General features: G+C 43.9%; 1 protein-coding gene across 5 annotated transcripts in view; it reads right to left on the reverse strand.

The window, feature by feature from the left end:
- The window catches only part of dennd1a (DENN/MADD domain containing 1A), a 146,409-nt gene that overhangs the window by 34,165 nt on the left and 86,897 nt on the right, over nt 1–25,347 (reverse strand). For 4 of the 5 annotated variants that reach the window (XM_014143472.2, XM_014143479.2, XM_014143460.2 and 1 more), the window contains exons 6-12: nt 22,224–22,293; nt 20,431–20,511; nt 14,594–14,647; nt 9,062–9,172; nt 5,262–5,362; nt 1,032–1,077; nt 785–886 (exon numbers count right to left, since the gene is read on the reverse strand). In XM_014143472.2, coding sequence (XP_013998947.1) covers nt 785–886; nt 1,032–1,077; nt 5,262–5,362; nt 9,062–9,172; nt 14,594–14,647; nt 20,431–20,511; nt 22,224–22,293 — 565 coding nt within the window. The remainder of the gene's footprint in view (nt 1–784; nt 887–1,031; nt 1,078–5,261; nt 5,363–9,061; nt 9,173–14,593; nt 14,648–20,430; nt 20,512–22,223; nt 22,294–25,347) is intronic. The other variant, XM_014143465.2, reaches the window with a different exon arrangement.

The following is a 25,347-nucleotide window of genomic DNA, read 5'->3' on the forward strand; positions in this document are numbered from 1 at the left end:
AATTTGACCAAGAAGGAGAGTGATGGAGTGCTGCATCAGATGACCTGGCCTCCACAATCACCCGACCTCAACCCAATTGAGATGGTTTGGGATGAGTTGGACCGCAGAGTGGAAAAGCAGCAAACAAGCGCTCAGCATATGTGGGAACTCCTTCAAGACTGTTGGAAAAGCATTCCAGGTGAAGCTGGTTGAGAGAATGCCAATAGTGTGAAAAGCTGTCGTCAAGGCAAAGGGTGGCTACTTTTAAGAATCTCAAATATAAAATATATTTTGATTTGGTTAACACTTTTTTGGTTACTACATGATTCCATATGTGTTATTTCATAGTTTTGATGTCTTCACTATTATTCTACAATGTAGAAAATAGTAAAAATAAAGAAAAACCCTGGAATGAATAGGTGTGTCCAAACTTTTGACTGGTACTGTATAATAATCCTATAATAATCCATATTTATTTATTTTTGAGTGATATGATATGACAATATTTACCATTTGGAGCTTCCCTTTGAGTCAATGTTTTGTGGTCCTTTACTCAACTGGTAGTAAGCACAGGGGAGGCTAAAGAATGTTTTGTAAATTGTTTACAAATATATTTATATTATTATTATTTTGGGGGGGGGGAACTCAGGGTCTCAACTTAAAAATAGTAGAATACACAAGGAGCAATTTCGAAATTTGGTTGTGGGCCCCACCCCCATCAATGTTGTCCATCCCTGCAGTAGATCTCACCACTCGTGAGAATTGGGATATGTGGTGTCTATAAATGTCTGTGTGTGTGTCTCACCACGTCGTTGGGCAGGCTTTGGAGGTCGTCAAAGGGTGTTTCTAGGGTGTTGGTGTCTACGTTGAGGACTACTACGTCATCCAGGGCCATCCCCCTCACCTTCTGCAGGGAGAGAGATACAGAGAGAGGACTTTACACTTCCACACAAACATGAGACACATGTACACACACACGCAGGCAGTCAGGTAGACACACACTCTCTCTCTTATGAGTTGGGTTTATAAACGGTCTGTGGTAAGGAACTTACCTCCATTAGGCTGGAATGTACTCCAATGAGGTAGGGCATGGGCGCACTGCAAAACACAAACACATAATAAATAATCATGATTGTGAGACAAAAGTGTTTAAACACTGCATGATCTCAGCCAAAACCACCAAAGAGTCATATATCAACCACATTAGCATAGTAATGGGAAACAAACAGAGACTTGAGTACTTTGTTCTTTTATCATGATCATTGTGACGCACATCGAACCGATTTTGTACACTTTGTACACATGCACATTCAGGGCAACACTTTGACATTGCAAGAAAACCAAAACATTTTATTGTTGTCGTATTCCTTCATCGTCAACCTTCCATACGGTTCTACTCTGGTTTTTTAGTTTTTTTTCACAGTTCATGGCTACGAAATAGAGTCCATTGAAATGTTACCACAGTGAGACAAGAAGTAGTGGGAATTAAAAACGTTTTACTTTCCCAGCATACTGGAGTGTTTGTATGTGTCTCTATGTGTGTGTGTGCGTATGTTTGTGGTGTGTACACCAGAGGGTTGGACCTGTGGGGCTAGACAAGGGACCCTCAGACACTAAGACACCACCATAGAAAAGATATGGCTGATTGGGTAATGGTCTGAAGGATAAAACGAGAAAGGGAGGGAGAGAGAAAGGGAGGGAGAAAGGGAGGGAGGGAGGGAGGGAGGAGGGATGTGAGAAACCTGTCAGCCTGAGAGGGGGGGTGATGAAGACGGACCCGAAAACACTTAATTAACTGTGCTCTTCTCCATGTCTCCATCTCCTCAGCCTAGCGTGACATTCAATTAAAATACAGCGGCAAGCGGAGAAAAAGCCACAACAACTCAAGGGATCAAAAAGTAGTGGAAAGCATAACAAAACCAGAATATAAATAAAAAATTAAATAAATATCCGATTGGATGTTTTTGGTTGACGGTAATCGTCCACACAGCCAATTATTTATTGTGCGCTGTGAAAAACGGGGGAAGTGAAATGTAGCCCTTGCGTCGAGTTTGAGCCGCTAAGGCCAAGTTAAGCCGAGGGGTTAGCTTCCTAAGCTGGAAGCACCATTGCCATCTTCTCAAAAGCTGATGTCGAATTAGCTCTCGGCAACCATCTTTTTTAGGTCCTCATTACAAAGAGCCTTTCTCTTGGTTTACCCTCGGTTGATGGGGGAGTATATAGGAACGATTAGCAATATTTGAGAGAAGGAACAGATATGAAGAGAAAGAAAAAAATAGAGCAATAATTTGCTTACTGCACCTCTTCCCCCCCACCACCCTGTCGTGAACAACCCCATTAATTAACACTGTCAGGTTACCACGAGAGAGAGAATCAGCTGTTGTTCCTTATTTCCCTTTCCCAAACATGCAGTCTTTGTTTACGTAAATGCCACTTAAAATGGCAGCTCGTCATTGGTGTATGATTTTAATGAAGACAATGGTATTAACTGGGGTCAGTCATTCATAAAATGTCTGTGGGTCTGTGACCCTCAATTAAAGACATTCCTAGACTCAATTATATTATTCCTCAGCTCTCTCTCCATCCTTTTCAATACTTAATGAGTGTGTACAAAATATATACAAAAGTATGTGGACAACTCTTCAAATTAGTAGATTCGGCTATTTCAGCCACACCCGTTGCTGACAGGTGTATAAAATCGAACACACAGCCATGCAATCTCCAGACAAACATTGGCAGTAGAATGGCCTCACTGATGAACTCAGTGACTTTCAACGTGGCACCGTCATAGGATGCCACCTTTCTAACAAGTCAGTTTGCAAAATTTCTGCCCTGCTAGAGCGGACCCGTAAACATCAAGGAGAAAAAATGGCTCAGCCGCAAAGTGGTAGGCCATACAAGCCCACAGAACGGGACTACCAAGTGCTGAAGCGTGTAGTGCGTAAAAATCAGTCAGTCCTCAATTGCAACTAGGGCTGCGGCAGTCACGAAATTACGTCAGCCAGTAATTGTCATGCAAATAGCTGTTGGTCTCACGGTAATTGACCGTTAATTAACATAAAGACATTTAGCATCTCCTGGCTTGCACACTTGCAGACCTTTGGAACATCTACATTTTAAAAAGTCTAATAAAACCATGTAATATAGCCTACACCTTCACAATAAATCCATTATTTACTTTAGACAGGTCTAAAGAAGCATGATATGAATAAAATGTAGTCTGTTTCAGAAGAACAGAATAGCATACTTTGACTTGTCCTTATGTTAGAACCTGATCTGGCTATGCCATATAGCTGTGGCTACACTAGTTCATTTAGCAGACAAGATTGGCTTAAAATTCCATGGCATTATTTTATATTGTTTTATAGTATGAAGAATACAATTGAACAAAGCTGAATAAAATATAAAGGATATTCTCTCCAAATGATTTGAGGGAGTGCGCACATGCGCCTATTCTGTGTTGAGCGGTTAAAAATAAATAGGTACTACTATATGCTTAATTTAGAGTTATTAATGTAACTTTAGTTGTTCTACAAATGTGGGCTATATGTTTTGATTTTTAATACATTGTAAGGTTGCATGATGTGACTAATGATGATTTGAAAAAAGTAGCTTGAAAGGCATGAGCTCTGTTTATTTAGTTTTTTGCGCAGGCTGTACACACTTCATCAGTCGCTCATTCACAATTTGACAAGCACTTGATAATGTCTCGAATTTCACGGCTGCATCCCTTTTGTGTGGCTGTAATGCAACCTAAAAAAAATCTCATGCTTTTTGCGGCCAGTGGCCGTTGTGCCCTTGGCCCGGAGTGCCGCGTTGTGCCCTTGGCCGGGAGTGCCGCGTTGTGCCCTTGGCCCGGAGTGCCGCGTTGTGCCCTTGGCCCGGAGTGCCGCGTTGTGCCCTTGGCCCGGAGTGCCGCGTTGTGCCCTTGGCCCGGAGTGCCGCGTTGTGCCCTTGGCCCGGAGTGCCGCGTTGTGCCCTTGGCCCGGAGTGCCGCGTTGTGCCCTTGGCCCGGAGTGCCGCGTTGTGCCCTTGGCCCGGAGTGCCGCGTTGTGGGCCAAAAATCACCCAACTTATTGTGGGAAGCGTGTGGAAGGCTACCCCGAAATGTTTGACCCAAGTTAAACAATTTAAAGGCAATGCTACCAAATACTAATTGAGTGTATGTAAACTTCTGACCCACTGGGAATGTGATGAAAGAAATAAAAGCTGAAATAAATCATTCTCTCTACTATTATTCTGACATTTCACAGTCTTAAAATAAAGTGGTGATCCTAACTGACCTAAGACAGGGAATTTTTACTAGGATTAAATGTCAGGAATTGTGAAAAACTGAGTTTAAATGTATTCGGTTAAGGTGTATGTAAACTTTCGACTTCAACTGTATGTTATTCAGAAACAGGAAATAGGTTCAGATTTTGGACAAGCACATCATCGTACTCGTCAGCCTTTACTTTAGACACGCTGCATCATGACATTCCTATTGTAATTCTATGTGCGAAGCACATCTTGATAACGTGATAAATGGATGGTGACCAAGCATTATTAAAGGCTTTGTTCACCATATTCATAAAGACATGGGGAAGGTCATACCGCCTCCCTGCATGCCACACAAATACAGCCAGTGTCATGTGTCTGGGCTGTCCAGACAAGGGTTAAATATTGTGGACATTTCTTTTCAAATTTGCACAGACAAAATGGCACTCCGACCCGAGACTTATGAGAGGCGCAAAGTTGGGAGGTACGGTCCTTACTGAAATAAACACACCAGAAATCCGGACAATCGTCATTTGTTATGGGGTGGAAAGGGGGGTGGGGGGGTGCGGGTGGAAAAGGGGTACATTTTGGATACTGTCAACAGTGGGGTCAAGTGTGTTGGGTCCATCAACATGCTGAATGTGAGTGTTTTGGTAGAAAATGGTGAGTGCTACACACTAGAGACAGAATCTGCATCTAACCACACATTTAGCATTGGATTACGCAGCCCAACTCCTAATCTTAACCATAGAAGGATAAATAACTACCTGCCCCTGAACCAACGGACAGGGGGAAAACTCTTCCAAGTCCTGTCCCACACCTTGGTGTTACAATGTGACGCGCTTGGAGTTGGAGACAAGCGCTTTAAAAAATGAATATGCCATTTAACAGATGCTTTTATCCAAAGTGACTTACAGTCATGCATGCATACATATGGGAGGTGCTGGGAATTGAACCCACTATCCTGGTGTTCGAAGCGCCATGCTCTACCAACTGAGCTACAGATGATCATTGTGGTTACTCACCAGCAGTAGTCTATGAGGTGCTGAGGCAGGACAGGAATGTAAACGTGTTGCCAATACATTGGGTACATCATGGCCGCCGACCCGTGAACACAAGCCGTTAACTGTGGTGGAGGGAGAGAGTACATAACACCACAATCACACACAACAACATAGAGCATAATACAGCATATAACTATTTCTCACAGGTTCATTTGGAAATATACATTATATTGACAGATCCACAATGGAATATTTTAGGTATATAACTATTCCTTGCATTGTCATATTGTAGAAAATACATTGACAGATTATTGTGCAGAGAAAGTTCCAACTCCACTATGTCAATGTTTGGAGTTCTGTGGACACACACACAGGAACACACACTCAGGGACACACACACACAAGGACACACACACAGGGGGACACACTCCAAGAGTAAATTGGCCATTACTCATGGCATCAAAGCCACCCATAAATGATACAAATTACACCACCGGAAATTAGACCAGCAACAGTTCCCATCACTGACGTTTAATATCTCACGTGACACATTCCGCTCCTTTGTGTGTTAAGGTAGGAGGAATGTAGTGCCGGGCAAACAAACGCAGCCGTTGATCAAACTAAGATGGCACCGTTGAACGCTGGCAGATGTGTCAATAATAGCGATGTTGCCCAACCACAACAGACATTCCCCAGAATAACAGCGTTTGTCTGAGACGCTGTTTAAGTGTGTGGGTTTCTATATTCAGAGCAGATGATTGATCATAAAACGTGCCCACCCCCCCACAGTCAATCCAACTGGCTAACTCGGAGATTCTGACAATTTTACTTTGATTTAAGATGGGGGGAGGGAGACGTTGTGGCAGCGTTTGTCTAAGGGACTCGTTATAGGGAATGGGGTGTGGGGAGAAAGAGCCCCTGGGGAACGCTCGTCCACAGCCATGTCAGGTAAAGTATTTTTCACGTCAAACAGGAAGACTGGGATTCCTTGGATGAATCATATCCCTTTTTAACTGGGAGGAGGAGGACATGTGTGGTTCCTCTGTTTTGGTATAAAAATTATGAGGAACATTCAGCTTTTCTCCCACGGCTCTGGGCAACAGTAGTGCACCATATAGGGAATATGGTAACATTTGAGATGTGTCCCTCGTTTCTATTCCTCAATAATCACTTATATGTTGAAGGAATAGACGTCTCCCCATATTCACTTATATGTTAAAGGAATAGAGGTCTCCCCATATTCACTGATATGTTAAAGGAATAGACGTCTCCCCATATTCACTGATATGTTAAAGGAATAGACGTTTCCCCATATTCACTGATATGTTAAAGGAATAGACGTCTCCCCATATTCACTGATATAGGAATAGACGTCTCCCCATATTCACTTATATGTTAAAGGAATAGAGGTCTCCCCATATTCACTGATATGTTAAAGGAATAGAGGTCTCCCCATATTCACTGATATGTTAAAGGAATAGAGGTCTCCCCATATTCACTGATATGTTAAAGGAATAGACGTCTCCCCATATTCACTGATATGTTAAAGGAATAGAGGTCTCCCCATATTCACTGATATGTTAAAGGAATAGACGTCTCCCCATATTCACTGATATGTTAAAGGAATAGACGTCTCCCCATATTCACTGATATGTTAAAGGAATAGACGTCTCCCCATATTCACTGATATGTTAAAGGAATAGAGGTCTCCCCATATTCACTGATATGTTAAAGGAATAGACGTCTCCCCATATTCACTGATATGTTAAAGGAATAGACGTCTCCCCATATTCACTGATATGTTAAAGGAATAGAGGTCTCCCCATATTCACTGATATGTTAAAGGAATAGACGTCTCCCCATATTCACTGATATGTTAAAGGAATAGACGTCTCTCCATATTCACTGATATGTTAAAGGAATAGACGTCTCCCCATATTCACTGATATGTTAAAGGAATAGAGGTCTCCCCATATTCACTGATATGTTAAAGGAATAGACGTCTCCCCATATTCACTGATATGTTAAAGGAATAGACGTCTCCCCATATTCACTGATATGTTAAAGGAATAGACGTCTCCCCATATTCACTGATATGTTAAAGGAATAGACGTCTCCCCATATTCACTGATATGTTAAAGGAATAGACGTCTCTCCATATTCACTGATATGTTAAAGGAATAGACGTCTCCCCATATTCACTGATATGTTAAAGGAATAGACGTCTCCCCATATTCACTGATATGTTAAAGGAATAGACGTCTCCCCATATTCACTGATATGTTAAAGGAATAGAGGTCTCCCCATATTCACTGATATGTTAAAGGAATAGACGTCTCCCCATATTCACTTATATGTTAAAGGAATAGACGTCTCCCCATATTCACTGATATGTTAAAGGAATAGACGTCTCCCCATATTCTTCAAAGAACGTGGTCATGTTTTGATGGAATGTAAAATAATTGTTATACCTCACCATTCTAGCATAAGTCCTCTTTGCTACTACATGTTCAGGTGTAGCTTCTAAACAAGCATCCACCCTGACAAGAGTATTTTCCCATTGGGGTTGTGAACAACTTCCCTTTTACAGTGTGTGTTAAAAACAGCACATAAACTGGGCTTCGGTAATCAAAAACCCATACACACATTAGTAACTTTAACAGGCCAAGAGGGCAGGAGGGGATTAATTATATAGTGGCCATATCACATAATGGAAGACTTAGGAATGCCTCATAAAAGTTCATTGAAAACAATGCTTTGTATGGTACAGTACAAGAAAAGAAGGCTTATTCAGGAAGTATTTACACCTTGACTTTTTCTACATTCCCACAAAGTGGGAGTAAAATGGAATGAATTGAATTGATTGAATTGTCTTTTTTTGTCAACGATCTATACCAAATACTCAAATAATGTCAAATTGGAAGAAAAATGTGAACATTTTGTATTTTCTTTTACCCATCTACCAATAGGTGCCCTTCTTTGCAAGGCATTGGAAACCCTCCCTGGTTGAATCTGTGTTTGAAATTCACTGCTCGACTGAGGGACCTTACAGATAATTGTATGTGTGGGGTACAGAGATGAGGTAGTCATTCAAAAATCATGTTAAACACAATTATTGCACAGAGTGTGAGTCCATGCAACTTATTGTGTAACTTGTTAAGCAAATGTTTACTCCTAAACTTATTAAGGCTTGCCGTAACAAAGGGGTTGAATACTTATTGACTCAAGACATTTCAGCTTTTCATTTTAAATTAATTTGTAAAAGTTTCTAAAAACATAATTACACTTTCACATTATGGGTATTGTGTGTAGGCCAGTGACAAAAATCTCAATTAAACCCATTTAAAATTCAGGCTGTAACACAACAAAATGTGGAAAAAGTCAAGAGATGTGAATACTTTTTGAAGGCACTGTATGTGTAAGGAGATGTTTTTAGCAGGTCACAAGCTCTTCAGACAGTCCTCTCTATACAAAAAGGCGTGAAGAGGGTTATAGCTTTAACGGTGGAGGGTACAACGAAAAATGTAACAGAAAATGTAAAGGGCTTAAAAATAGTATGTGGTTACAGTGGAAAAAAACTGCCAGATTCTCATCCACAATATCTTCAAATATTTCTGTTGGATACAAGTAAATAAATAATTAAATCTGGGTGAGCAACCATTTCATGCTGTGTCTTATTGTGTGGTGGTGCAACAGTACCAAGCCAATCCTGTAAAATAGACACTCATTAATTAGTTGATATGCATGGAGAGAGTGAGAATGGAGGAGGAAGGGAGTGAAGGAGGGAGTGAAGGAGGGAGTGAAGGATCTACAGTACTTACGGTGCTTAGTTTGCTACAGCAGATGAGGATTCGACGCTCATAAAGCATACTAGCGTACAGATGGAGCATGTTATTGACATCTACGGCTACAAAATACTCTGTTAGGTTTCTCTGCAAGAAAAAACAAAGGCAAAAAGTAAAAAGAAAAAGAAAAAAGGGGTAGAGGTTAGTTGTGATAGCAAGGGCAGACCAATGACTGTATGAATAGTACAAGGACTCAACATGATTTACATAGCTTTAACAAAGGTATAGTATAGATATAACAGGTGAAGAATGTAACAGGAAGACACATTATTGTTTCAATTAAAACTTCTCTCTGTGATCGTTGGCATGTAAGACAATTAAATACAATACTTTAGACAGAACACATGAAATATGTAATGTATTTAAATATGTGATTTCGTCTGTATGTGTACTCTTATTGCTGCAAAATAAACTGACTCATTGAGGACATTGAAGTTTTCTGAATCTGAATATACATTGAGTGTACAAACCATTAGGAACACCTTCCTAATACTGCGTTCCAGCCCCTTTAGCCCTCAAAACAGCCTCAATTAGTCAGGGCACGGACCCTACAAGGTGTCGAAAGTATTTTACAGGGATGCTGGCCCATGTCGACTCCAATGCTTCCCACAGTTGTGTCAAGTTGGCTGGATGTCCTTTGTGTGGTGGACCATTCTTGATACACGGGAAACAGTTGAGCTTGAAAAACCAAGCAGCGGTGCAGTTCTTGACACACTCAAACCGGTGAGCCTGGCACCTACTACCATACCCCGTTCAAAGGCACTTCAATCTTTTGTCTTGTCCATTGAACCTCTAAATGGCACACATACACAATCCATGTCTCAATTGTCCATGTCTTCAACCTGTCTCCTCCAATTCATTCACACTGATTGAAGTGGATTTAACAAGTGACATCGATAAGGGATCATAGCTTTCACCTGGTCAGTTTATGTCATAGAAAGAGAAAAAATATGTTTGAAATAGTCATTCCACAAGTGATTTAGGTGAAATAAGCTGTAGTAGAAGGGATGTTTGAGTGCATGTGGGGGCGGCAGGTGGTTAGAGCATTGGGCCAGTAACCGACAGGTTGCTGGATCGAATCCCTGAACTTACAAGGTAAAAAATCTGTTGTTCTGTTCCTGAACAAGGCAGTTAACCCACTGTTCCCCGGTAGGCCGTCATTGTAAATAACAATTTGTTGTTAACTGACTTGCCTAGTTCAATAAAGGTTACATTTAAAAAACATATATATATTTTTTAATCTGTCATTCTCCAAAGCTCCAGAAGCATTAGTTCTGAAGACTACAGACTCCTCTTTCGACACCTCTCCCTTCTGACTGGGGTTCACCTCTGTCACGTCTCCCTCACACCTCCGTCACGTCTCCCTCACACCTCCGTCACGTCTCCCTCACACCTCCGTCACGTCTCCCTCACACCTCCGTCACGTCTCCCTCACACCTCCGTCACGTCTCCCTCACACCTCCGTCACGTCTCCCTCACACCTCCGTCACGTCTCCCTCACACCTCCGTCACGTCTCCCTCACACCTCCGTCACGTCTCCCTCACACCTCCGTCACGTCTCCCTCACACCTCCGTCACGTCTCCCTCACACCTCCGTCACGTCTCCCTCACACCTCCGTCACGTCTCCCTCACACCTCCGTCACGTCTCCCTCACACCTCCGTCACGTCTCCCTCACGCCTCCGTCACGTCTCCCTCACGTCTCCCTAACACCTCTGTCACGTCTCCCTCACACCTCCGTCACGTCTCCCTCACACCTCCGTCACGTCTCCCTCACACCTCCGTCACGTCTCCCTCACACCTCCGTCACGTCTCCCTCACACCTCTGTCACGTCTCCTTCACACCTCCGTCACGTCTCCCTCACACCTCTGTCACGTCTCCCTTCACACCTCTGTCACGTCTCCATCACACTTCTGTCATGTCTCTGTCAAGCTCTCACTTTTCTGCGTTCTCTCTGTCTGTCTAAAGGTCCCCCAGAGAGGGGGATCTGGGGAGGGCTCACAGCCTTAGAGGACTAGCGAGGGCTGTCTGACGGCTAACTAACTACGTGAGGCTACCGGTGGGAATTGGAAAAACGGGGAAATCAAACAAGATATTGATTCTTCCGACTCCTTCGATATGTACCGCCTTGAGCTGAAGCAATTGAACGAATGTCTAACATTTGTGGGACTAGTGGTTTATTCATGCTACCCAAAGGACTACAGTAAACCTAACCCTAACACACAGACCTACAGTAAACCTAACCCTAACACACAGACCTACAGTAAACCTAACCCTAACACACAGACCTATAGTAAACCTAACCCTAACACACAGACCTACAGTAAACCTAACCCTAACACACAGACCTACAGTAAACCTAACCCTAACACACAGACCTACAGTAAACCTAACACACAGGCCTACAGTAAACCTAACCCTAACACACAGATCTACAGTAAACCTAACCCTAACACACAGACCTACAGTAAACCTAACCCTAACACACAGACCTACAGTAAACCTAACCCTAACACACAGACCTACAGTAAACCTAACACACAGGCCTACAGTAAACCTAACCCTAACACACAGACCTACAGTAAACCTAACCCTAACACACAGACCTACAGTAAACCAAACCCTAACACACAGACCTACAGTAAACCTAACCCTAACACACAGGCCTACAGTAAACCTAACCCTAACACACAGACCTACAGTAAACCTAACCCTAACACACAGACCTACAGTAAACCTAACCCTAACACACAGACATACAGTAAACCTAACCCTAACACACAGACCTACAGTAAACCTAACCCTAACACACAGACCTACAGTAAACCTAACCCTAACACACAGACCTACAGTAAACCTAACCCTAACACACAGACCTACAGTAAACCTAACCCTAACACACAGGCCTACAGTAAACCTAACCCTAACACACAGACCTACAGTAAACCTAACCCTAACACACAGACCTACAGTAAACCTAACCCTAACACACAGACCTACAGTAAACCTAACCCTAACACACAGACCTACAGTAAACCTAACACACAGGCCTACAGTAAACCTAACCCTAACACACAGACCTACAGTAAACCTAACACACAGACCTACAGTAAACCTAACCCTAACACACAGACCTACAGTAAACCTAACCCTAACACACAGACCTACAGTAAACCTAACCCGAACACACAGACCTACAGTAAACCTAACCCTAACACACAGACCTACAGTAAACCTAACCCTAACACACATACCTACAGTAAACCTAACCCTAACACACAGGCCTACAGTAAACCTAACCCTAACACACAGACCTACAGTAAACCTAACCCTAACACACAGACCTACAGTAAACCTAACCCTAACACACAGACCTACAGTAAACCTAACCCTAACACACAGACCTACAGTAAACCTAACCCTAACACACAGACATACAGTAAACCTAACCCTAACACACAGACCTACAGTAAACCTAACCCTAACACACAGACCTACAGTAAACCTAACCCTAACACACAGACCTACAGTAAACCTAACCCTAACACACAGACCTACAGTAAACCTAACCCTAACACACAGGCCTACAGTAAACCTAACCCTAACACACAGACCTACAGTAAACCTAACCCTAACACACAGACCTACAGTAAACCTAACCCTAACACACAGACCTACAGTAAACCTAACCCTAACACACAGACCTACAGTAAACCTAACACACAGGCCTACAGTAAACCTAACCCTAACACACAGACCTACAGTAAACCTAACACACAGACCTACAGTAAACCTAACCCTAACACACAGACCTACAGTAAACCTAACCCTAACACACAGACCTACAGTAAACCTAACCCGAACACACAGACCTACAGTAAACCTAACCCTAACACACAGACCTACAGTAAACCTAACCCTAACACACATACCTACAGTAAACCTAACCCTAACACACAGGCCTACAGTAAACCTAACCCTAACACACAGACCTACAGTAAACCTAACCCTAACACACAGACCTACAGTAAACCTAACCCTAACACACAGACCTACAGTAAACCTAACCCTAACACACAGACCTACAGTAAACCTAACACACAGACCTACAGTAAACCTAACCCGAACACACAGACCTACAGTAAACCTAACCCGAACACACAGACCTACAGTAAACCTAACCCTAACACAGACCTACAGTAAACCTAACCCTAACACACATACCTACAGTAAACCTAACCCTAACACACAGGCCTACAGTAAACCTAACCCTAACACACAGACCTACAGTAAACCTAACCCTAACACACAGACCTACAGTAAACCTAACCCTAACACACAGACCTACAGTAAACCTAACCCTAACACACAGACCTACAGTAAACCTAACCCTAACACACAGACCTACAGTAAACCTAACCCTAACACACAGGCCTACAGTAAACCTAACCCTAACACACAGGCCTACAGTAAACCTAACCCTAACACACAGACCTACAGTAAACCTAACCCTAACACACAGGCCTACAGTAAACCTAACACACATGCCTACAGTAAACCTAACCCTAACACACAGACCTACAGTAAACCTAACCCTAACACACAGACCTACAGTAAACCTAACCCTAACACACAGACCTACAGTAAACCTAACCCTAACACACAGACCTACAGTAAACCTAACCCGAACACACAGACCTACAGTAAACCTAACCCTAACACACAGACCTACAGTAAACCTAACCCTAACACACAGACCTACAGTAAACCTAACCCTAACACACAGGCCTACAGTAAACCTAACCCTAACACACATACCTACAGTAAACCTAACCCTAACACACAGACCTACAGTAAACCTAACCCTAACACACAGACCTACAGTAAACCTAACCCTAACACACAGACCTACAGTAAACCTAACCCTAACACACAGACCTACAATAAACCTAACCCTAACACACAGACCTACAGTAAACCTAACCCTAACACACAGACCTACAGTAAACCTAACCCGAACACACAGACCTACAGTAAACCTAACCCTAACACACAGGCCTACAGTAAACCTAACCCTAACACACAGACCTACAGTAAACCTAACCCTAACACACAGACCTACAGTAAACCTAACCCTAACACACAGACCTATAGTAAACCTAACCCTAACACACAGACCTACAGTAAACCTAACCCTAACACACAGACCTACAGTAAACCTAACCCTAACACACATACCTACAGTAAACCTAACCCTAACACACAGACCTATACTAAACCTAACCCTAACACACAGGCCTATATGAACAGAGTGCTGTGGGGATGTGGGTAGAGTGGAGTAACATTAATGTGTTCTTTCATATCAGATGAGATTGAGTGATGTATTTTGGCATATCGTCAATTATTCCAAATGGATATTGTTATTGGTGTGCTGCAAATGTCTTCCTAAACAATGAACAATAAAGAACAGCAAATTCAAAATGAAGGGTGAAGGCCAAAGATACTCACGTTTTCAGGTATGCTGGGTAGTTCCCTTCTGTCAGGCACAGTAAAGTAGGAATGCTAACGGGGACAAAGAAACACGGGGGGTCAAATTTGAGAGATTAAGGCATTTTAAGCCATCGCAGTTCATGAGAAAAGACAAACGGTAATAGGATTAAGAGTTAACGCTCAATAGTGTAAAGGCATTCCATACACTGGAAAAACAGCCTTTTTCAACTTCCTGTTTCAATCTGTTTTATTACATTTGATGTCTTATGAACACCTCCCTGTTCTCAATAACGGTAACAGCCCAGGGGAAAGATGAAATAAAATACTATTTTATTCGTCACATGCTTTGTAAACAACAGGTGAGGACTAACAGTGAAATGCTTACTTACGGCCCCTTCCCAACAATGCAGAGAGAAAGAAAATAGAGAAATGAAAGAAAAGTAAAACAAGTAATAATAGGTACAAATGAGTAACAATAACTTGACTATATACATACAAGGGGTCCCAGTACCAAGTCGATGTGCAGGGGTGCAAGATAATTGAGTTAGATACACTAAATACACAAACGTATGCGGACACCCTTTCAAATGAGTGGATTCGGCTATTCAGCAACACACAGCCATGCAATCTCCATAAACAAACATTGGCAGTAGAATGGCCTTACTGAAAAGTTCAGTGGCTTTCAATGGTGGCCCTGTTATTGGATGCCACCTTTCCAACAAGTCAGTTCATCAAATTTCTGCACTGCTAGAGCTGCCCCTGTCAAATGTATGTGCTGTTATTGTGAAGTGGAAACATCTAGGAGCAACAACGGCTCAGCCGCAAAGCGGTAGCCCACACAAGCTAACAGAACGGCCGAGTGCTGAAGTGCGTGTGTCCTAGTTGCAACACTCACTACCGAGTTCCAAACTGCCTCTTGAAGCAACGTCAGCACAAGAACTGTTCGTTGGGAGCTTCATGAAATGGGTTTCATTGGCCAAGCAGCCACACACCAGCCTAAGATCACCATGCTCAATGCCAAGCATCGGCTGGAGTGGTGTAAAGCTCGCCGCCATTTGACTCTGGAGCAGTGGAAACACATTCTCTGGAGTGAAGAATCACGCTTCATCATCTGGCATCATCTGACAGACGAATCTGGGTTTGGCGGATGCCAGGAGAACGCTACCTGCCCGAATGCATAGTGCCAACTGTAAAGTTTGGTGGAGGAGCAATAATGGTCTGGGGCTGTTTTTCATCGTTCGGGCTAGGCCCTTGGTTCCAGTGAAGGGAAATCTTAACGCTACAGCATACTATGACATTTTAGACGATTCTGTGCTTACAACTTTGTGGCAACAGTTTGGTGAAGGCCCTTTCCTGTTTCAGCATGACAATGCCCCTGTGCACAAAGCGAGGTCCATACAGAAATGGTTTGTAGAGATTGGATTGGAAGAACTTGACTGGCCTGCACAGAGCCCTGACCTGAACCCCATCCAACACTTGTGGGATGTATTGGAACACCAGCTGCGAGCCAGGCCTAATCGCCCAACATCAGTACCAGACCTCACTAATGCTCTTGTGGAAGCAAGACCCCGCAGCAATGTTCCAACATCTAGTGGAAAGCCTTCCCAGAAGAGTGGAGGCTGTTATAGCAGCAAAGGTATGACCAACTCCATATTAATGCCCATGATTTTGCAATGAGATGTTCGACGAGCAGGTGTACACATACTTTTGGTTATGTAGTGTATGTACATATAACTAGGGAATAAAGTGACCGATAGTAAACAGTAGCAGCAGCGTATGAGATTAGTCAAAAAAGTGAGTGCAAAAAAGGGTCAATGAAGTTAGTACGGGTAACTATTTGATTAACTATACAACTAACTATTTAGCAGTCTTATGGTTTGGGGTTAGAAGCTGTTCAGGGTACTGTTGGTTCCAGACATGATGCACCGGTACCGCTTGCCGTGTGGTAGCAGAGAGAACAGTCTATGACTTGGGTGGCTAGAGTCTTTGACAATTTTAGGGCCTTCCTCTGACACTGCCTGGTAGAGAGGTCCTGGATGGCAGGAAGCTCGGCCTCAGTGATGTACAGGGCCGCACGCACTACCCTCTGTAGCGCCTTTGGGTCAGACGCTAACAGTTGCCATACCAAGCAGTGATGCAGCCAGTCAAGATGCTCTCAATGGTGCAGCTGTAGACCTTTTGAGGATCCGAGGCCCATGCGAAATCTTTTCAGCCTCCTGAGGGGAAGAGGTGTTCTCGTGCCCTCTTCACAACTGTGTTGGTATGTTTGGACCACGATAGATACTTAGTGATGTAGACACTGTGGTTTCTTGAAGCTCTGGACCAGCTTCACTTCAGCTCTGTTAATGTGAATGTGGGTATGTTTGGCCATCCGTTTCCTAATGTCCAGGATCAGCTCCTTTGTCTTGCTGACACTGAGGCACAGGTTGTTGTCCTGGTACCACATTGCCAGGTCTCTGACCTCCTCCCTATAGGCTGTCTCATCGTCGTCAGTGATCAGGCCTACCATGCAATTGCCACGCAATTGTTGCCTACCCTCACCACCTGGGGGCGGCCCTTCAGGAAGTCCAGGATCCAGTTGCAGAGGGAGGTGTTCGGTCCCAGGGTCCTTAGCTATGTGATGAGCTTGGAGGGCACTATGATGTTGAACGCTAAGCTGTAGTCAATGAATAGCATTCTCACGTAGGTGTTCCTTTTGTCTAGGTGGGAAAGGGCAGTGTGAAGTGCAATAGAGACTGCGTCATCTGTGGATCTGTTGGAGCGCTATGCGAATTGGAGTGGGTCCAGGGTGTCTGGAATGATGGTAATTTAGACAGGTTACCTTGGCGTTCTAGGGCACAGGGACTATGGTGGTCTGTTTGAAACATGTAGGTATTACAGACTGGGTCAGGGAGAGGTTGAAAAAGTGAAGACACTTGCCAGCTGGTCAGCGCATACTCTGAGTATGCGTCCTCGTAATCCGTCTGGCCCTCCGGCCTTGTGAATATTAACCTGTTAAAAGGTCTTACTCACATCAGTTATGGAGTGCATGATGACACAGTCGTCCGGAACAGCTGGTGCTCTCACTTACGGTTCAATGTTGCTTGCCTCGAAGCGAGCATAGAAGGGATTTAGCTCATCTGGTAAGCATGCGTCACTGAGCAGCTCACTGTTGTGTTTGCCTTTGTAATCCGTGATAGTTTGCAAGCACTGACACAGCCGACGAGCGTCAGAGTCGGTGTAGTAGGATTCAATCTTAATCATGTATTGTCGCTTTGCAGGGTAAGGATAGTGAGGTGGGTCTGACAGATATCTCAAGGAGACGGTGTCTGAAGACTGACGGTATGATAATAAACCCAGGTCCTTTGCTGAGAGTGGGGAAAGACTAGCGAACAAAGTGATGCACTCACTACTTCCTCTATATCCCTGCGTCTGATGCCAAGATCAGTCTGACAGAACTGTCTCCTCGGAGGCTCCCTATTTTTTGGGGTGTAACTCTGACTCACTCCATTGCCCGTGAAACGCTTTGAGTAGGCGCCCCAACATGGAGCTCTGAGGGATTCCTAAAAATCCTTCAAATGGAACGGCCTGTGTTGTAACCCATCATGCAGGACAGCTGAGGGATAAGCCTTTGAGGGTCGGGGAAATGGTTCCCCACTCGGCAGGGGTGGCAGCCTTGGTGCTCCCCCCATTGAACCCACAACTGACCCGAAAACAGTCGGCAACAATCAAAGCATCCTCTATGAAGGATAAGAACCGCAACCTACAGTTGAAGTCGGAAGTTTACATACACTTAGATTGGAGTCATTAAAACTCGTTTTTCAACCACTCCACAAATTTCTTGTTAACAAACAATAGTTTTGGCAATGACACAAGTAATTTTTCCAACAATTGTTTACAGACAGATTATTTCACTTATAATTCACTGTATCACAATTCCAGTGGGTGAGAAATGTACATACACTAAGATGACTGTGCCTTTAAACAGCTTGGAAAATTCCAGAAAATGATGTCATGGCTTTAGATGCTTCTGATAGGCTAATTGACGTCATTTGAGTCAATTGGAGGTGGACCTGTGGATATATTTCAAGGCCTACCTTCAAACTCATTGCCTCTTTGCTTGACATCATGGGAAAATCAAAAGAAATCAGCCAAGACCTCAGAAAAAAATTGTAAACCTCCACAAGTCTGATTCATCCTTGGGAGCAATTTCCAAACGCCTGAAGGTACCACCACCATCTCTACAAACAATAGTACGCAAGTATAATCACCATGGGACCAAGCAGCCGTCATACTGCTCAGGAAGGAGATGTGTTCTGTTTCCTAGAGATTAACGTATTTTGGTGCAAAAAGTGCAAATCAATCCCAGAACAACAGCAAAGGACCTTGTGAAGATGCTGGAGGAAACAGGTACAAAAGTATCTATATCCACAGTAAAACGAGTCCTATATCAACATAACCTGAAAGGCCGCTCAGCAAGGAAGAAGCCACTGCTCCAAAACCACCATAAAAAAGCCAGACTACGGTTCGCAACTGTACATGGGGACAAAGATCGTACTTTTTGAAGAAATGTCCTCTGGTCTGATGAAGCAAAAATAGAACTGTTGGGGCCTTAATGACCATCGTTATGTTTGGAGGAAAAAGTGGGAGGCTTGCAAGCCGAAGAACACCATCCCAACCGTGAAGCATGGGGGTGGCAGCATCATGTTGTGGGGGTGCTTTGCTGCAGGAGGGACTGGTGCACTTCACAAAATAGATGGCATCATGAGGGAGGAAAATTATGTGAATATATTGAAGCAACATCTCAAGACATCAGTCAGGAAGTTAAAGCTTGGTCACAAATGGGTCTTCCAAGTGGACAATGACCCCAAGCATACTTCCAAAGTTGTGGCAAAATGGCTTAATGACAACAAAGTCAAGGTATTGGAGTGGCCATTACGAAGCCCTGACCTCAATCCCATATAAAATCTGTGGGCAGAACTGAAAAGGCGTATGCGAGCAACGAGGCCTACAAACCTGATTCAGTTACACCAGCTCTGTCAGGAGGAATGGGACAAAATTCATCCAACTTATTGTGGGAAGCTTGTGGAAGGCTACCCGAAACGTTTGACCCAAGTTAAACAATTTAAAGGCAATGCTACCAAATACAAATTGAGTGTATGTAAACTTCTGACCCACTGGGAATGTGATGAAAGACATAAAAGCTTAAATAAATCATTCTCTCTACTATTATTCTGACATTTCACATTCTTAAAATAAAGTTGTGATCATAACTGACCTAAAACAGGACATTTTTACTTGGATTAAATGTCAGGAACTGTGACAAAATTGAGTTAAAATGTATTTGGCTAAGGTGTATGTAAACTTCTGACTTCAACTGTATCTCAAAGCACCCACTATAAAGGATAAGGCTGTACCTCACTGACCCAAGTGCTATGGCCATGAGATGGGATATATTGATGTATTCTGCAACAACAACAAAAAACATACTATAGGCGTATATACTGTGTGATAAATGTAGATATCTAAAGGGGGTTTCAAGTGACAGGTGCAAGAATGGTATTGCCTCAAGATAGACATTGTTTTTTGGCATTGCGACAAGTTAAGCAGTGCTTTTGGGACATTGCCACAGCACTCAAAGTTTAAAAAAAACTGAACTTTCACCCACTGCCGCGCCTGACCCTACAGCTCTTGGCACCTTGCTTGTATCAAGTGAAGGGCCCTGAAGTATGATTATGTTTGCTAATTCTGCAACCTTGCTAATGAGCCGTGAATTTTAAGCATAATGGACAACTAGTGATCGAACATTTGAATGTGTTGCTCCTCTGATAAGGTGGCCAGCCATGAAGTCTACGGGGAGTTGGTCAAAGTCTTACCACGCTAAGATGGACTGGCACTCCAGGATCAGGGATGGGGAGTGTATGGAGTGACTCCAGGAGCTCTCGCCACTGACTCTCCTGAAATACACACACAAACAGACACGTACAATCTCACATGATGCCTCACAGGAACCCTATTATAAATAGCAACAGGAACAAAATGTTTATGCAAAAAAAATAATTGCTGACAATATCCCCTCCTTATAATATTATGGCATCTCGGAGGAAATAACCAATAGCCTACAGACCAGTACATTGTACTTTGACAACAAAACATATCTTTATCCTGTTAATGGTTGCCGATGCTACAGTATAATCTCTGTTCACTATCTCCCAGGTATAGGGCTGTGTCTGCCATCTCCCAGGTATGGGGCTGTGTCTGCCATCTCCCAGGTATAGGGCTGGGCTGGGTCTGCCATCTCCCAGGTATAGGGCTGGGCTGGGTCTGCCATCTCCCAGGTATAGGGCTGGGCTGGGTCTGCCATCTCCCAGGTATAGGGCTGGGCTGGGTCTGCCATCTCCCAGGTATAGGGCTGGGCTGGGTCTGCTATCTCCCAGGTATAGGGCTGGGCTGGGTCTGCTATCTCCCAGGTATAGGGCTGGGCTGGGTCTGCTATCTCCCAGGTATAGGGCTGGGCTGGGTCTGCTATCTCCCAGGTATAGGGCTGGGTCTGCCATCTCCCAGGTATAGGGCTGGGTCTGCCATCTCCCAGGTATAGGGCTGGGTCTGCCATCTCCCAGGTATAGGGCTGGGTCTGCTATCTCCCAGGTATAGGGCTGTGTCTGCTATCTCCCAGGTATAGGGCTGTGTCTGCTATCTCCCAGGTATAGGGCTGTGTCTGCTATCTCCCAGGTATAGGGCTTTGTCTGCTATCTTCCAGGTATAGGGCTTTGTCTGCTATCTCCCAGGTATAGGGCTTTGTCTGACAACCATAAGCAGCAAACATGTAAAGCTGAGGCTTGAACAGATGTTTGCCAAAGTGCTCTGAATACATTACTTAAAATGTCTGAATGCCTGTCGATTAAGCTCAATTTGATTTGAATCCTATAATGATTATTTAAGTCTCTTTGTGCTTTTAAGTTGTTTGGTTTTCAGTATCACCTACGTGTGCAGAGAGAGTGATGTGTTTGTTAATATTGTATTACAGTCAGCAGAAAGAGTTGAAGGCAAAATGAGAGGAGTTGAATGTCACTCCTGACATCTATTTTCTATTGAGAGAAAAGGTGAGAAAGAAGCTGTCCCCAGACAGAAAGAGAGAGAGGAAAGAGAGGGAGGGGGAGACGGGGAGACAGTGAGTGAGTGAGTGAGTGAGTGAGTGAGTGAGTGAGTGAGTGAGTGAGTGAGTGAGTGAGTGAGTGAGTGAGTGAGTGAGTGAGTGAGTGAGTGAGTGAGTGAGTGAGTGAGTGAGTGAGTGAGTGATGTTTGTCAGTAGGGTGGCAGCTCTGACAGAGGGGACACCACTTTAATATTAGATGGGATGGCTGTTACCCAAGACACAGGGAAAGAAAAAGATAAAGAAAGGTGACAGTCTTTCTACTGCAGCGGAATTCTCTGTCTGCCTCTACCTACTCTAATGAAGACCAAGAGCCGAAACACATTGGTTTTTACTTTTAACAATAAACAAGCTTTTGTATCAGGAGTTGCTAAATCTCCTCTATACCTACCTCCATCAAATGTATTTTATTCTAGAAAGCCCTTTTTACATCATCAGTTGTGACCTACTTAGATAACAAGGTTCACCCTAACTACAATGACCACTATTATTTTTGATTTCATTGAGAATACTGACCTGGCCTTTGATTGTGAAGTCAGCGAGGATATTGAGCAGCTTGTAGAATACCTCAAACCAGGGCAGATAGCTGGAATAAAATAAATACAGAGAATTTCAGGGTAACAATCTCTATGAACTGATGTGTCTAATGCATTAGAAATGAATCTAACACATCATTATAGCGCTTATCTTTTGTCATTGGTAAATCAAATGTTTCCTATCATCATTGTTTGATTATATTTCACTTATTGTCATCCCTTGTACATCTCCCTGGTCCCATCCCACACCATGGAAAGGAATGTGAACAATAGGGGAAATAGCTGTCATCAAGACAGTTATATCTAAGTGTGAAAGAGAAGGGAGGAAGGACCGAACAGTGGTGTGTTCTCTCCTCTCCAGTGGCTCTTCTTCACTGTCTGGTTCTCACTCACTGAGTCATTCATCTGACAGCAGCTGTGTGTGTGTGTGTGTGTGTGTGTGTGTGTGTGTGTGTGTGTGTGTGTGTGTGTGTGTGTGTGTGTGTGGAGAGAAACAACATCCAAGAAGGAGCTGCACTACAGGATATAGACCTCCACCAGAGGACAAGCAGCAGCTGCGCAAGGAGAGACTCAATACCTGGAAGGTCCAACCACCAACCACCACTCACCCCTGCCCAAACTGCACCAAAATATGTGGCTCCCGGATCGACCTCTACAGCCATCTGAAGACCCACAAATAGTAGACCCCATGGAGGATAATCATACTCTTACTCGAGTGATCATTGATGATGATGTGTGTGTGTGTGTGTGTGTGTGTGTGTGTGTGTGTGTGTGTGTGTGTGTGTGTGTGTGTGTGTGTGTGTGTGTGTGTGTGTGTGTGTGTGTGTGTGTGTGGTGTGCGTGCGTGCCCAGCAATAAGCATTCAGTGAGTATCCTTTAGGAGACAGGCTCGTCCAGAATACAGAACAGGAGCCGTACTCTCCATCTCCTCCTGTGGCCCTGAGGGTGACCGAGTGAAAGAAGAGAGGTATAGGGGTTAGAGAGAGGAGTGTGTAGGTGAAGAGGAAACAGAGAAGAGGAAGAGAGGAGGGGAAGAGAGAAGGAGAAGAACGAAGAGGGAAGAAGAAGAGAGAAGAGGAAAGAGAGAAGAGAGAAGGGGAAGAGGGAAAAAGGGGAAGGAGGTAGCCAAAGGTAAACGAAAGATGTCTGACAGAAGGCAGCAAACATCTCTCTCCCTCTATTTCTCTCTCTTTCTCTCTGCCACACGTCCCGGTCCTCCGAGCGACGTCATAGAAAAGTCCTCAGCCCTAATTAGAATGTCTCGACAAGAGAGACACCACCGGCTGAGGCTTGTTGCTTCGCCGAGTGAGACCGGGACGGGCTTGGCGGCACGCTGAAATGTCACAGTTCCCTCATTACGGAGACAGGTTTAACGGGCGAGCTGCCGGCAACGGTAATTTGACTGGGCTCGTTTTTATTTACATTCGGAGCGACTGGCGAGGTGGCTGATTGCGAGGCTACACCTCCTCCTCGCCTTTAATTGCGACCGGCAGTCGGCCGTGAATGTGCCCGCCAAGAAGGGCTCTCTCCAGCGGCGGACTTGCTCATTACCGTAGCGGACATTGCCACAAGCTTCAAAACCCTCCCCTCTCCCACCACCCCCCGTTCCCCTCCCCTCGCTCCAGATCCCACCGCCTACACCAACTGTCTCCCTGACGACTTTGTGCTTAATCCCCCTTTGGCCTTCATCCAGGTCGTATTCAAAGATTATATTTCTGTATTTAAATTATATGAAGAGTGCAACTTTGGTTTTTATCAATACAGAACACAGCAGAGAATAAATTAGTTTTGCCCATCTAGCAGTGCAGATCCGCTCATCTTAAGTTTGAGATGGCTTTAAAAGTACAACAACACTTTTGCCCTTTTCATGCTCTGCCAGTATGGATATACTGTGGTACCTGTCTTGGTATCGATTACCAGTAGTGTTGACCGCTAAAAGCTGGAGAAGACCTGGGCAACATTAAGTGTATCAGAGTTTATTGGCATAAAAGCAACCAAGCAGAAAAGCCTCTAAACTAATTCGACAAACCAGATTGTTGGTTTACCCACAATTTGAAAACAAATACTAAATCTGAGATTATTGTGGGGGCTGTTTGAGAAGGTTTGAATCCTAAGCATCCTGCCTACACATAGTTTGAAGTACAATATCAACAGAGCTACTGTAGTAGGTCAAAGCTGTGTGCTGGAAAACCTTGGTAGAGCATGGGTGGAATAGGCATTTCCTTTCTTTTTCGACTTCTTACTTTTCACTTAAAACATCATTTTTTGTTTTTAATAGCATTAAGGCCTTATCAGATACATCATTATCATAAACAAAAACAGGGCGGCTTTACTGGAAAACCCACTTTGGAATTAAACGGCAAAAAAATCCTAAATGACCTAGCAGGTGTCAGTTGCATTCTATGTAGTTATAATCAAGTCTGTGTGACTCAACATTAGCTCTGGGGAGGATAAGATCTCAAGCAGATCCCAAGAGAGATTACTCATCACGGCAAACCACCTCCGCTACACAGAGGCTTTCAACAACAAAAAAGTTGGAACTCTTAAAGTTTCTACGGCTACAGTAGCCTTTCCTGTTGCCTTCCTTTTCTCCCTCCCTCCCTCAGTCCCATGCAGAGCTGTGAGCAGTATCTAGCTGGCGCAGCCAAGGCGTGATGCGATATGTTACCCAAGACTACGTGTCTCACTCCCCTCCCAGCCCCCCCGTCTGTGCGCATGTGTCTGTCTGGGGAAAAGGCCTGGTTCGATCTTCTCACGGCAAGCCAAAGCCACACGGAATACACATACTTTTCTCCCCAGTGGCTTTAACCCTGGTTCCCGACCAGCTTTTGAATCTGTTTATAGAAGTGTGGGAGAGGTGTTTTTTATACAAAGCTGCAAGGTGCTCTGGTCGAGTCTATTTGTAATAAAAAAAATACGCTAAAATATGCCATGCATTTTTTAATTGAGTGAAAAAAGGGGGAGGATTTTAGTATGGAGGATACGAGGTAAGTATGTGACCTGCATGCACAGCAGCAACCGATTCTGTTATGGGTGCAGACTTTATGTACCGGGGGCCGCTCGCGGGTTCTTTAGTATTCTGCATTTCATTAGCCCAGATGAGC

The sequence above is a fragment of the Salmo salar genome, chromosome ssa01, assembly GCF_905237065.1.
Source record: "Salmo salar chromosome ssa01, Ssal_v3.1, whole genome shotgun sequence".
Taxonomy (NCBI): domain Eukaryota; kingdom Metazoa; phylum Chordata; class Actinopteri; order Salmoniformes; family Salmonidae; genus Salmo; species Salmo salar.